This window comes from Cyprinus carpio, chromosome A2 (genome assembly GCF_018340385.1).
Source record: "Cyprinus carpio isolate SPL01 chromosome A2, ASM1834038v1, whole genome shotgun sequence".
NCBI lineage: Eukaryota > Metazoa > Chordata > Actinopteri > Cypriniformes > Cyprinidae > Cyprinus > Cyprinus carpio.
Window position 1 is genome coordinate 23,448,852 of NC_056573.1, and position 13,798 is coordinate 23,462,649.

The 13,798-nt window shown below is 34.0% G+C and overlaps 1 protein-coding gene across 1 annotated transcript; it reads left to right on the forward strand.

Annotated features, from left to right (window-relative positions):
* Window positions 1–1,005: 1,005 nt before the first annotated feature.
* On the forward strand, window positions 1,006–13,217 carry LOC109064372 (presequence protease, mitochondrial). Its single transcript, XM_042711415.1, has 27 exons — window positions 1,006–1,216; window positions 1,475–1,571; window positions 2,619–2,725; window positions 2,844–2,995; window positions 3,079–3,193; window positions 3,288–3,384; window positions 4,301–4,461; window positions 4,549–4,675; window positions 5,240–5,328; window positions 5,423–5,551; window positions 5,629–5,742; window positions 5,892–5,988; window positions 6,821–6,955; window positions 7,153–7,291; window positions 7,371–7,487; window positions 7,590–7,719; window positions 8,716–8,836; window positions 9,019–9,095; window positions 9,178–9,343; window positions 9,436–9,536; window positions 10,636–10,756; window positions 10,836–10,886; window positions 10,973–11,085; window positions 11,645–11,770; window positions 11,900–12,045; window positions 12,558–12,660; window positions 12,825–13,217. Exons 1-27 carry the CDS (start codon window positions 1,170–1,172, stop codon window positions 12,916–12,918), a joined length of 3,072 nt encoding a protein of 1,023 aa, XP_042567349.1. The 5' UTR covers window positions 1,006–1,169; the 3' UTR covers window positions 12,919–13,217.
* Window positions 13,218–13,798: the final 581 nt, after the last annotated feature.

The following is a 13,798-nucleotide window of genomic DNA, read 5'->3' on the forward strand; positions in this document are numbered from 1 at the left end:
ATGTGACACAAAACACTGAGAAAGAAACTTTAAACAAACCCATATGAAAAAAACTAATTAAAAATGACTTTAAAACAGAACTAGGGCTCTCAGTAGATTTCAGTTCTGGAAAGAACAAATAATGCTGTAAATTATAAAAGTAAGCTATAAAATAAAAATTCTAATTTATTAATCTGCAGAAAATGCTAAATTCATCACATATCTGCAATAATGAAATAATATGAAAACATAACACATGCACTTTGTATTGCATATTTGATGTATAAGTCGGGTAATACTTTAGATTACATAACTATTTACTATTAACTCTCAGTTAATATTGAATATGTGTTCCTAATCTAAAGTGTTACCATAAGTTGTCATAAAATAACTACATTTTTGTAGATTCTAAATTATTAATTAGCAGAAAACGTGAAATGCACCACAAATCTGCAATAATGAAAATAATATAAAACATTAGACATGTTAAATGGACTTAGTCTTCCAATATGTAATAAAGATGTTAAAATATATGATTTTACAGTGGTAACAATGATTGTAGCAATAATGAAATTTGGGAATAAACCATGGTAAATCTTTACAAGGACAAACACCTTCCAGAAATCAGTTTATCGTTTTAAAACTTTTTAAAAGATATTTAACCCTAATGAGTAACTCTCTACATTTCCAACGAGTAAAAGTTTATTTAGGCGCTCCTTCATTTCTAAGTACTTGACCCTTGTGTTTATTAAGTGACCTCTGTTTCTACTGACACCTGCCGGTCATTATAAGAAGTGTTCAGTAAAGTGATTAAATATTAAAAACCTTGCATTCCTTTGTCCTTTGTTCTAAAAGTCTGTATATTTTTCCAGACCAAATTTTTATAGGATCCAACTGACATTTTTATTATTATTATTATTATTATTTATTGGACATACTTTTATTATGTACAAGCGGTATGAATCAATCGACTGCGCTCTTCTTATCTTGCAGCCAATGAAAAGCAGCGTTGTTAGCGGTTGAGGTCGCGTCTAGTGCGCATGCGCAGTGTGCAGCATGGTACATGCAAGGGCAGAGCTTTAATAATAACGGAAACATGAATCTAGCAGCACACATATAATGTGTTTTAACTTGTAAATTGGTACGGCAATCACAGTAATTATTAGAGACAGTAAAATTAAGCATCTGAAATGTTTCGTCACAGCAAGGTATTAATTACGAAACTTAAAAATTTGAGGTGAGTAACGTTAGTAATACTACACTTGTCAGTTCAGTTGAATGAAACTGTCAAAATATATGTTTGGTCCTTCTTAGGCGGTTGTTTGTATTTTAATTGTGATTAATGTATCATTCGGGTCTTTGTTATTATTGTCATCACGATTATAGATATAAGTTTGAGTTGTTCTGAAATGTATGATGTACTGTAATCCTTTGGGAAAAGCTCAGTCATGCTGATTAATGTGATCTGTGAGGCTGAAGAATGAGGGGGTTGTAGTTTTCAGGGTTCATGGAGATCGAGAGGCAGCTCTGCTGTAGAGAGAGCACAGCAGTACACAGTGGGACACAAGATCCACGGGTTCACTGTTAAAGAGGTAAATACACATTCTGCCTTTATTGTTTCTATTTCGTCTTACAGTGAAGCAGGGGTTCACCTTCCAGTCTAAAACTTTCTGTAAAACCAAGATAAGTTCATTGCATTGTAATGCACAACCTCTGGTTTGATTTTGCCTTGCAAATGAAATAATAATCAGAAAATGCATTTTTTTAAATGTTGAACCTTTAAACAAAATTGAAAAGAAGATCCAAAAGTTTGTGTATGTGTTTTATTGTTGAGTATCATATTTGATGCGTCAGGCTCAGTTATGATATAGTGAGAATATGGAATAAGACAAAAACACTAAGAGGCCCAAGCAAAAAACTGGTGTAGTTGCTTTTATTTCTTTGACCAAAAAGTAAGGTGAAATTCTTATAGCTTGTAAACAAATGAAATCTTTATAACACTTCAGAAGACTACTTGCATAAAACGTTTATCACTGTATATCTCCCAATAATATGTCTTCGTAAGATTATATTTATATGCTGTGTTTTAGTAGTTTTAAAACACAGTGCAATGAAGTACAATGATGACTAAGAGATGAACAAATAAACGTTCACCAAAAGCCTGATGAATCATACTTGATCCTCACGTTTTAACATGATTTCTCTGAAAATTATGTGGATAATCAAGTGAACATAAGTTGTTTCTTTCCAGTAACAGTATAAAAGTTATTCTTTTGTTCTAAAAATCTCTAAAGATTTCACAGCAGACAAAATACATGTGAACCCAAACCTGAAGGTGAACAATTTTAGAATTAAACTAAAAGGCTTTTTACTTGCCACAAAAAGTATGAACTATCAATCAGTCCACAGAAGGCATGTAGTAGATTCTATGCAACAGTTTTGATCATGTTGCTCATTTAGAAGCCTTAGCAATGAACATATCAGATATGATACGGTAGGCTTTTTGTGTTCTACGCTATTATACAATGCAACTGTCAGATTGGGAAAAATTAAAATGATAGTCTTCCAGACATTTAAAGCACTTCTGGAAAGTATGTCTGTCAGTGTGACCAGTGCTAACACTGAGTGTGATTATCTAGGTAACAGCAGTGCCGGATTTGTTCCTAACGTCCGTTAAACTCTCCCATGATGCCACAGGAGCTCAGTATCTGCATGCAGCCCGAGACGATTCCAACAACCTCTTCAGGTACAGTGTGTGTCAGTCTGATGAACATGCATATGCTTAGGATTTTATTTGGACTCTGTTATATGCCCCAATGATGTACACATTGCTTTGTACGTGTGTTTTTCGTGTGTTATTATAGTGTGCAGTTTCGTACCACGCCGATGGACAGCACCGGTGTTCCTCACATTCTGGAGCACACGGTTCTGTGCGGCTCTCAGCGCTTCCCCTGTAGAGACCCCTTCTTTAAGATGCTCAACCGCTCTCTCTCCACCTTCATGAACGCCTTCACGGGTACCTCCTGGAGTGTGTTTGTGTTTAAGTGAGCGTGTGTGTGTGTGATTTGTATTTCTGAATATGTCAATCTCTCCCACCAGCGAGCGATTACACGATGTACCCGTTCTCCACCCAGAATGCCAAGGACTTCCAGAACCTTCTGTCAGTATATCTAGACGCTGTCTTCTTCCCCTGTCTCAGAGAACTGGACTTCTGGTAAAAGCCATGAAACATACTCAAATTGTGTAATTAATGGCACATAAATTGGTTTTGAAAAAGATTTTATGTTTTTTTGTTTTTTTTTTTTCAGCCAGGAGGGCTGGAGACTGGAGCACGAGACCCCCACAGACCCCTCGAGTCGCCTGATGTTCAAGGGTGTGGTGTTCAATGAGATGAAGGGAGTGTTTGTAAGAAAACCCCTCTATGCTCTTCTGATTAAAAAAAAATATATATATATATATATATATATATATATATATATATGTGTGTGTGATATGCATAAAGATATGTGTATGATATATAACTGACGTTATACACTATTGTTTAAAAGTTTGGGATCAGAAAATTAAATCTGAATAAAAATATATACTTTTATATTCAGAAAGGATGCATTAAATTAGTCAAAAGTTAAAGACATTTATAACATTACAAAAGATTACTGTTTCAAATAAATGCTGTTCTTTTGGACATTCTATTCATCAAGGAATTCTGTAAAAATATATCACAATTTCCACAAAATATTAAGCAGCCCAACTGTTCTTTACAATGATATTGATAATATTTTAAAATATATTAAAATAGGAAGCAGTTATTTTAAATGGTAATAATTTTTCACAATGTTATAGTTGTAACTATTTTTGTTCAAATAATTGCAGCCAAATGCAGCCTTCAAAAAAAAAATTATTAAATATCTTACCAACCCCAAACTTTGGTTGCTAGTGTAGATATCAGCTAATATTATGTTTATGATGTTATATTATTACATTTTTTTTTTATTATTAATCAGTTATTTGTTTTCTTTTGTACATTAAATTGGCATTTTTGCCATTACATTTTAAGTCATTATTTCGGTCATCACAAGTATAAAAAAAAACACACTTTTGTTGATTTATAATATGTGTATAACAGCATAATAGCAGACATTGTCATAGTATAAAAAGCCTGCTAAGTAAAGATAAATAACAAAAAAATACATCATTACTTCCCTCCTAAAAAAACTACTAAAAAAAACAGTAACAACACTACTGGATGTCACATTTATATTGATTTGAGTTTTAAGACTAACAGCCTCTTCTTTTACTCTTGTATGTGTTGTTTGTGTAGTCAGATAATGAGAGTCTGTACGCTCAGCACCTGCAGAATAAACTCCTGCCGGATCACACATACGCTGTTGTGTCCGGTGGGGCACCGCTAGACATTCCTGACCTGACCTGGGAACAGCTCAAACACTTCCACGCCACACACTACCACCCCAGCAATGCACGGTACACACATAAAACTCTCAGACTCTGGAAATGAATGAGTGCAAAAAGCAGACAATGCTCATTGGCTGTTGTGTGTGTTTTTTGCAGGTTCTTCACATACGGGGACTTACCGTTGGAGCAGCACCTGCAGCAGATAGAAAAAGAGGCCCTGTCTAAATTTGAGAGAACAGAACCAAACACTGCAGTTCCACCCCAAGCGCACTGGGACAAACCTGTACGTTACACAATACACACATGAGAAGGACCTGTGTAATAAACACAGAGAATTAGTGATGAGAGAAATGAAACTCCAATTCAATTGCTTTGCAAAATTATTCACAGTTTCGCTTGAATTTGAAACACCATAGGCTGGCGGTACCTGCTGGTCAAAATGTAAAAACGACACCAAAACATGTAGAATTACACCTCTTACAAACCAAATGCACATTTTCAAGAAAGTTTCATCTAATCTATAGTGATTAATGACAAAATTTTCATTTTGGGGTGGAGTATCCTTTTAACAAGTTTGAAATGAGCTCTGAACCACTGTTCTGATCTGATCAGACCAAGTTTCAAAACAGTTTGACATAACAAAACCTTGTTTGCCGGAATTACGCGACGTGGCAAGTTTGAAACGAGCTCTGAATGTGTGATTCAACACAAAAGATTCGTAAATGTTTCAGAGCTTCATGAAGCAATGTTTGAAATCGCTCCAGATCACTGCAGAGAATGCAACGCAGTCAGTCCAGACACACTGTAAAAACTTTGGGAGGTTTGTCATGTTTTGTTTTTGTTTCAGAGAGTGGATCATGTGACATGTAGGCCTGACGCACTTGCTCCTGATCCCATGAAACAAAACACGCTCTGCATGAGCTATCTGCTGGGAGAGTGAGTGCACAAATATTCATGCGATATTTATGCAATTTGGGTAATTTTTTTAATTTGTGGTTTAAATATCTAACCGCTTGTCTACGTGTTTCAGCATCACAGACACATTTGAGGCGTTCACTCTGAGCCTGCTCTCCTCTCTGATGATCTCTGGTCCAAACTCCCCCTTCTACAAAGCCCTGATTGAGCCTGAAATCGGTTCTGACTTCTCCTCTTCAGTGGGGTATGTTGTTTGACTATAAAATCAGGTGATCTCTCAGGTTCTTGAGAGTGGAGTTTATAAATGTGTGATTCACGCAGGTTTGACGGCAGCACTAGACAAGCGTCTTTCACCATCGGGCTTCAGGGCATGGCGGAGGACAACACTGAGACGGTCAAACACATCATTGCTCAAACCATCGATGACATCGTTGCGTGAGTGTTAACAGGCTTTTTGTTGCTTTAAATCAAGCTTTTCCAGTGTACAGATGTCTGGATTGACTGTGAGGATCTGAATTTCTGATGACGATCAGTTTCATAAATCACCTGCTAATTGAATAAATGTAAATGAACTGCTGTTTCAGAACCGGTTTTGAAGAGGAGCAGATAGAGGCTCTGCTGCATAAGATCGAGATTCAGATGAAACATCAGTCCACCAGCTTTGGTCTAGCTCTCGCTTCAGTGAGTAAACTCTCTCTCTCTCACACACATACCAGTGTGATTTTACTATCATTGAGACTTTTTATTAATATTTTTTATTATTACTATCATTATGAATATATTTTAAATTAGTTTTTTTATTTTATGTTTTCAGTTTGATTTTTAAAGTTTTAGTCATTTTATTGTGTCATTTTTATTACATTTTTATTAAGTAGTTTTATAGATTAAAACAAAAAAAAATTCAGTTAATTTTTTTCCCAATTTTAGTTCATACAGTTAAAGGCAAGTAATGTTGCCTTAGAAACTAGCATAAATAGAAGTTTATATATGTTTGTGTGTGTGTATATATATATATATATATATATATATATATAGGTTTTTATATATATTAGTGCTGGGCAACGATTATTCACGATTAATCGCATCCAAAATAAAAGTTTTTGTTTACATAATATATGTGTGTGTACTGTGTATATTTATTATGTATATAAATACACACACACATACAGTATATATTTTTTATATTTATATAAACATAATATATTTTTCTTAAATATATACATGCATGTGAGTGTATTTATATATACATAATAAATATACACAGTACACACACATATACTATGTAAACAATAACTTTTATTATTAATTTATTAATAATTAAAATTATTATTATATATTAATTTTCGCAATATAGATAAGTTATAAAACTTTTTTTTTTTTTTGTACAAGTGAATAAGTTGGTTTTATGAAATTCTATCAGATATTTGAGGGTAACCTTCAAAAACCTGCTCACAATTACTTAAAATATACAAAATAATGAGAATACCATTAACTCTGCCTGCCTGTCTTTCAGTATATCGCATCCTGTTGGAATCACGACGGTGATCCGGTGCAGCTGCTGAAGATCAGTGAGAATGTGTCCAGATTCCAGCAGTGTCTGAAGGAGAACCCTCGCTACCTTCAGGACAAAGTCCAGCACTACTTTAAAGTAATAAAGGCCTAAAACTAGAAAACACTTTAAAAATTTAAAACTAAAAATAGAATAATAAATCTAAAAACACAATTCAATTAAAATGTGATTGTGGTCATAATTGGAGTGTTTTTAAAAAAACAGCATTTTTAACAGGACGTCCAATTTTTAATATGTTTGCTGAATTAAGCAAAGTTTGTCTGTGCTTGTTTCAGGATAACACCCATCGACTGACCCTTACCATGAGTCCTGATGAGAGATTCTTGGAGAAACAGGCTGAAGCTGAGGAACAGAAGCTCCAGGAGAAGATACAGAACCTCAGCGATGCAGACCACAAAGACATCTATGAGAAAGGTATGATCATGAGACCAGGAAAGACAAGAATAATTAGTCTTGTTCTGTTGTAGCTGGTTTAATGTTGTTGTTGCTTCAGGTTTGCAGCTGTTGGCCGTTCAGAGCACGACTCAAGACGCTTCCTGTCTACCTGCATTAAAGGTGTCTGACATTGAGCCGATCATTCCCTACACACCGGTACAGCTGGGAACCGCAGGTCAAACACACACGCATACATATAACAAGCACATTCAAAGTTAAAATTATAGATGCAAAAAACAATTTACTGAGTTTAACTACATCTACTGTCTCTTTCTAGGCGGTGTACCTGTACAGTGCTGTGAGCAGCCCACCAATGGCATGGTGTATTTCAGAGCCATGTGCAATCTCAACTCCCTCCCTGAAGACCTGAAGATCTATGTTCCTCTGTTCTGCAGCGTCATTACCAAGTATGAAAACCTTTGTGGTTCATCGCTGCTGCATATTGTAACATTGAGTTTATAATATCCATTATATACCAACACTCAATCAGACCAGTCTGTGTGAAAATATACTGCATAAACACTGCATAGACATCCAGCAGTTACACTTACGACCAGATGCAGTTATATATTTAATATATGGATGTGTGTATTATGCATATTTGGTCTACTATTGGCAAATGCAGATATTTATTATGCCGCAATTGCTGCTATGAGGCTTCATATTATAAATCTGTTTATTATACAGCCAAATTTCTAAATATAGTTCACAAATCTAGTAAATAACATAATAATTAAAATGCTTAATAAGTAATGATTTAAAATATAATGCCAAAAGTGTGAAATGCCAGTTTAATTGAATTTTTGTTTTTTCAAAGGTTTCTATACATATAGAAATATATGTATATTCTATAATATATACCTATTCTATACATACTGTGTATGTGAGTCTGAATGTGTATACATGTATTACTATTCAAAAGTTTGGGGTCTGTAAGATTTTGTAAAATATTTTTGTCTCTCATCCTCAGCAACGCTGCATTTTTTTTTAATTATTATTATTAAAAAGTCTATACAGAAATGTTGTAAAATATTATTACAGTTTAAAGGAACTGTTTTCTATTGTAATATATTTTAAATCGTAATGCAAAGCTGAATTTTCAGCATCTTTACTCCAGTCTTTAATGTCACATCATGATCCTTCAGAAATCATTCTAATATGATGATTTGCTGCTCAAAAAAAACACTTGTGCTGCTTAATAATTGTATGGAAACCGTGGAAACGCGTTTTTTTTTTTATAGAGAGTTCAAAAGAACAGCAGTTATTTGAATTTTTTGTACAATTATAAATGTCTTTACTGTTACCTGTAATCAGTTTAATGCACCTTTGTTACGTAAAAGTATTAATTTCTTTCAAAAAAACCATACTGACCGTGTAGAATCATAATGATCGTGTAATCTCAGGTTGGGTTGTGGAGAGCTGGATTATCGTCAGCAGGCCCAGCGTATTGAGCTGAAGACTGGAGGCATGTCTGTATCTCCGCAGATCATACCAGACACTGATCAACTTGATCTGTATGAGCAGGTATTGCTGTTTCTTCATCGTCTATCATGCGATTTTTACATAAATATGATGCATATGCACTTTTAAAGTGGGGATGATTTGATACAGCTCAGAACTGGTAACCAGAAGGTTGTAGGTTTGAAAGTGTGAATTGTTCTGGAGATTGAGCTTTGATGCTTTTGTCTTTTATTCTTGTTTTTTAGGGTATCATGCTTTCTTCTTCCTGTCTGGAGAGGAATCTACCTGACATGTTTCAGCTGTGGAGTGACATATTCAACAGGTTAGTGTTTTTTCAAGAGACAGAAAAAGAAATCTTTAAATCTCTGTGCAAGTGTATTGATTTTATTCTGATGCATCTTCAGCCCTCATTTTGATGACGAGCAGCGTCTGCGTGTGCTGGTCATGATGTCAGCTCAGGAGCTGTCCAATGGCATCTCATACTCCGGTCACATGTATGCGATGACACGTGCGGCTCGAACCCTCGCGCCCTCAGCAGACCTGCAGGAGACCTTCAGCGGGATGGACCAGGTGAGTGCTGAGGCCTGCTCCTCATGTTGATCTCCAGTCTTTAACAGCTCTGTACAGTAAATTGTTGTCAATTTATGATATTTTAATTTCAGGTAAAGTTTATGAAAAGAATAGCCGAGCTGACTGATCTGACTTCAGTTTTGAGGAAACTTCCCCGGATAAAGAGACACCTGCTGAATCCGGAGAACATGAGGTAAACAATAACCACAGTAAAAAAAAAAAAAAAAAAAAAAAGAGTTAATCTTTTTGAAAATAGAAATAACTAAACTGTATAAACTAGATGTAGAATTGGCCACACAAGACTTGTATATTTGTATATTTATATGCAAGTAGGTTACATTAATGGACATAATGGAAATGTTTCTACTGGAAAAATATTGGAATTTTTATCAAATATCAAACTATAAATGTGTATTGGTATAAATACTATTTTAAATGTTATTACTCCATGAATATAGCCTGTTTTGGTATAGCAGGTTTTATTAATATTTTGAATCTGTTATTTTTATATTTTTTGTTTGTATTTTTTTTTGTTAATTTGTTGTTTTTGTAATTTTTAGTACTTTTGTTATTTGTCTATATAGTATAGTATGAATTATATACAATTTTTTATTTATATTTAAGTTTTGTTTTTTTTTTGTAAAAAGATTAAATTAAAGTTAAACTACTGACTAAAGTTTATTTAATTTTATTTCAAGTAAAGAAAAGTTACAATAATAACCCTACTGTTATGGCATAAAATTGTAAATGAAATGAAAACCACAGTAAATGAGATAAATTATATTTAACAAAAACATGTTGTGTTTATATATTTAATATATTTATATATAATATAAAAATATAATAATATAAATATATAAATGTATATGTATATACACACACACAAAAAAACTACACAAACACACACAAACAAAATATACATGATAAACACAGTACACACATATATTATGTAAACAAAAACTTTTATTTTGAATGCGATTAATCGTGATTAATTGTTTGACAGCACTACTTATTACTAATAATAAGCACATAAGTCATTTCTTCTGGTGAAGTACTGTTGTTATTTGTAGGATGTGATTTGGAAAAAAACATAGGGTATTGTCATCAAAATTTTTGTGTCGAAATTTAGACAATATAGAAACTGAACAGAAAATGTAGAAAACTGAACAGTAAAAAAACAGGGAAAACTTTAAACTGAATTAACGAAATTAAATTTTTAACAACTTATTGACTGTAAATGTATGTATACAGTATATGGGTTTCTGAATGTGATTACGATGTCATGGTTTCAGGTGTGCAGTGAACGCCACACCGCAGAAAATGTCAGATGCAGCTGGAGAGGTGGAGAGGTTTATGGGTAATATAGCAGCCAACAGGAAGGAGCGCAAACCTGTCAGACCAACCGTTGTGGAGGTGAGACGCCACACTTTTCTTTTTAGAAGACAAATTTTCACAATGAATTAAGCTGTTTTGTTTGTTTTTCCCCTCATAGAGAGCGTTAGATCCTCAAGCTGGATCATCTGCGAGTCGTAAACTTATCTCAGTAAGTGAGTTTGTACAACATCACAGCAGCATTCAGGTTTGATTGATCTGTAGCGTTCTCACCGATCTCCCTCTTCATCCTGCCAGGAGCCTCATTTTAAACCCTGTCAGATGAAGACATATTTCCAGCTTCCGTTTAATGTGAACTTTGTCAGTGAGTGTGTGCGGACGGTCCCGTTCTCACACGCCGATTACGCAAGGTACAGCAAACACACTCTTGGAAAACAATGTTTGCTCACTTAGGGCTACTTGATTTGAGGGAAAAAATTAAATATATGTATGTATATATATGTGTGTGTGTGTGTGTGTGTGTGTGTGTGTGTTTTTGTTTTTGTTTGTCTGTAGGGCTGCACAGTTCATATTTGTATTTATATACATGGCTAATAATAATAATTAATATTATTACTATCCTACTACTACTACTACTGCTAAATAAAAAATCTTAAAGTATTACTAGAAATTTTACTGATTTTATATTTTACTTTAAAATAAAACAGAATATTTAAGAAAAATATAATCATAAAAATAAAAAATGTACAATAATATCAAATATATTTTACAGTTCAGCTGCTTTTATTTTGGTGAAAAACCACAGGAAGTCCCTACAGCTTACACTTGTTGACAGCAGCTGGTTTATAAGTGCTTCTTATTACGAGTTTATGCACATGTTTATTGAATTAAATCACGATATGGATTTATTTCGATTTAATCATGCAGCTCTTTATAATTCACAGTTCGTTATCTGTGGTTCTCTCTCAGTCTGTGTATTTTAGCAAGGATGATGACTGCTAAGTTCCTGCATGGAGAGATCAGAGAAAAGGGTGGGGCTTATGGAGGCGGAGCTAGAATGGGAGGAGGCGGCCTGTTCTCATTTTATTCCTATAGGTACCTACACCACATTTCATTGGATCTAATACAATGTATCCATCAGTGTATATGCTTCACACATAGTGTATATTTTTATGTGCCAAGTCGATCATGTTTTATTATCTGGTTGTCACGGTAATTTCTCAGAGATCCAAACTCCACCCAGACGTTGTCGGCTTTTCGTGGCGGAGTAGAGTGGGCACGAGCAGGAAAGTTTACCCAGCAGGACATCGATGAGGCCAAGCTCTCAGTTTTCTCCGCCGTTGATGCACCTGTCGCCCCCTCAGATAAGGGTCAGTAATGTGGGCTGTATCTTGGGACACTGAGTGACATTTTAGCCCTTCTGTGTATTATTACTATAGTTCATGCTTTTTTAGGTTTCCAAGGGATTCTCAGACTTTTTTTGTCTGGTTAACTAAACGTTTTTTTTTTTTTTTTTTTTTTTTTTTTGTCAGCTAAACCTGATGTAAAATATTTACCTGAAGTACCCCCTAAAATAAGTAAATATAAATCAGTATATGCAGGGTTCTTTTTTTATTTAAAATGTAAAAATAAGACATTCATTATTGATTAATTATTAGCTTTTTTGGGAAACCCTGGTTTAGATGTTTGTACATGTGAATGTTTTGTGAGATTGTTGTTTACATTTTGGGAAGTGTAGGAGTGTTAAAATGTTGGGTTATGTTTTTGTTTAAATGTTCAGATGTTTTGACGTGTGAATGTTTTTGTTTTTTAATGTTCAGGTGTTTGGATGTTGTTTGATATTTGTGCTCTAGTTCACAAGGACCTTGTTATTGTGCTTTAGGTTTGGGGCGTTTTTTAAACGGCATTACAGATGAGATGAAACAAAGACACAGAGAGAGACTGTTCGCTGTGACCAATAAAAACCTAACTGACGTCGCTGGCAGGTAACAAAACATTTAAATGTGTATATAATATAAATATCTAATAAAAATATAAAACAATAAATAAAATAAAAAATATTTATTCTCAAGTGCTGGTGCTTTATTTGTGTAATATATATATATATATAATTTTTTTTTTTTTTTTTTTTTTTTTTTTTTTAAACCAGGTATTTGGGTGTCGGTCAGCAGACATGTGGAGTGGCTATTTTAGGCCCAGAAAATGAAAGCATCAGAAAAGACCCATCCTGGGTGGTCAAATAGACATTTTTTTTCCCTCTCTTCTAATTATTATGATTGAGAAAGACACGCACAAACCAGTCATGATCCATTAGAAGAACGTGTTTTCTTCCTTACAGGAGTCATCATGAGGAACAGAAGTGCTGAAACTACCCAAATTAAACTATCACTCATAAACAAAAACTACTTTTGTTTACACGGCACATTGTTGATCAAGGTCAAAAACCGATTGTATTGTTCTGCAGTGTTGTAATTTGAGTGAGATTTATAAATTAGAAATTATTTATGAGAATTACAATAAATGTGACCATGTTTAACTAGAATGATTTTTTTTCTATTAAAAATCATTTTAAATACCTTTACATTTTTTTTCATCCAATTACTCTAAATCATTATACAATTATTAATTACAGGTGCTGGTCATATAATTAGAATATCATCAAAAAGTTGATTTCACTAATTCCATTCAAAAAGTGAAACTTGTATATTATATTTATTCATTACAGACAGACTGATTTAATTTTGATGTTTATAACTGACCACTAAGGAATATCCCAAAATCAGTATCTTAGAAAATTAGAATATTGTGAAAAGGTTCAATATTGAAGACACCTGGTGCCAAACTCTAATCAGTTAATTAACTCAAAACACCTGCAAAGCCTTTAAATGGTATCTCAGTCTAGTTCTATAGGCTACACAATCATGGGGAAGACTTGACAGTTGTCCAAAAGACGACAATTGACACCTTGCACAAGGCGGGTAAGACACAAAAGGTCATTGCAAAAGAGGCTGGCTGTTCACAGAGCTCTGTGTCCAAGCACATTAATAGAGAGGCGAAGGGAAGGAAAAGATGTGGTAGAAAAAAAGTGTACAAGCAATAGGGATAACCGCACCCTGGAGAGGA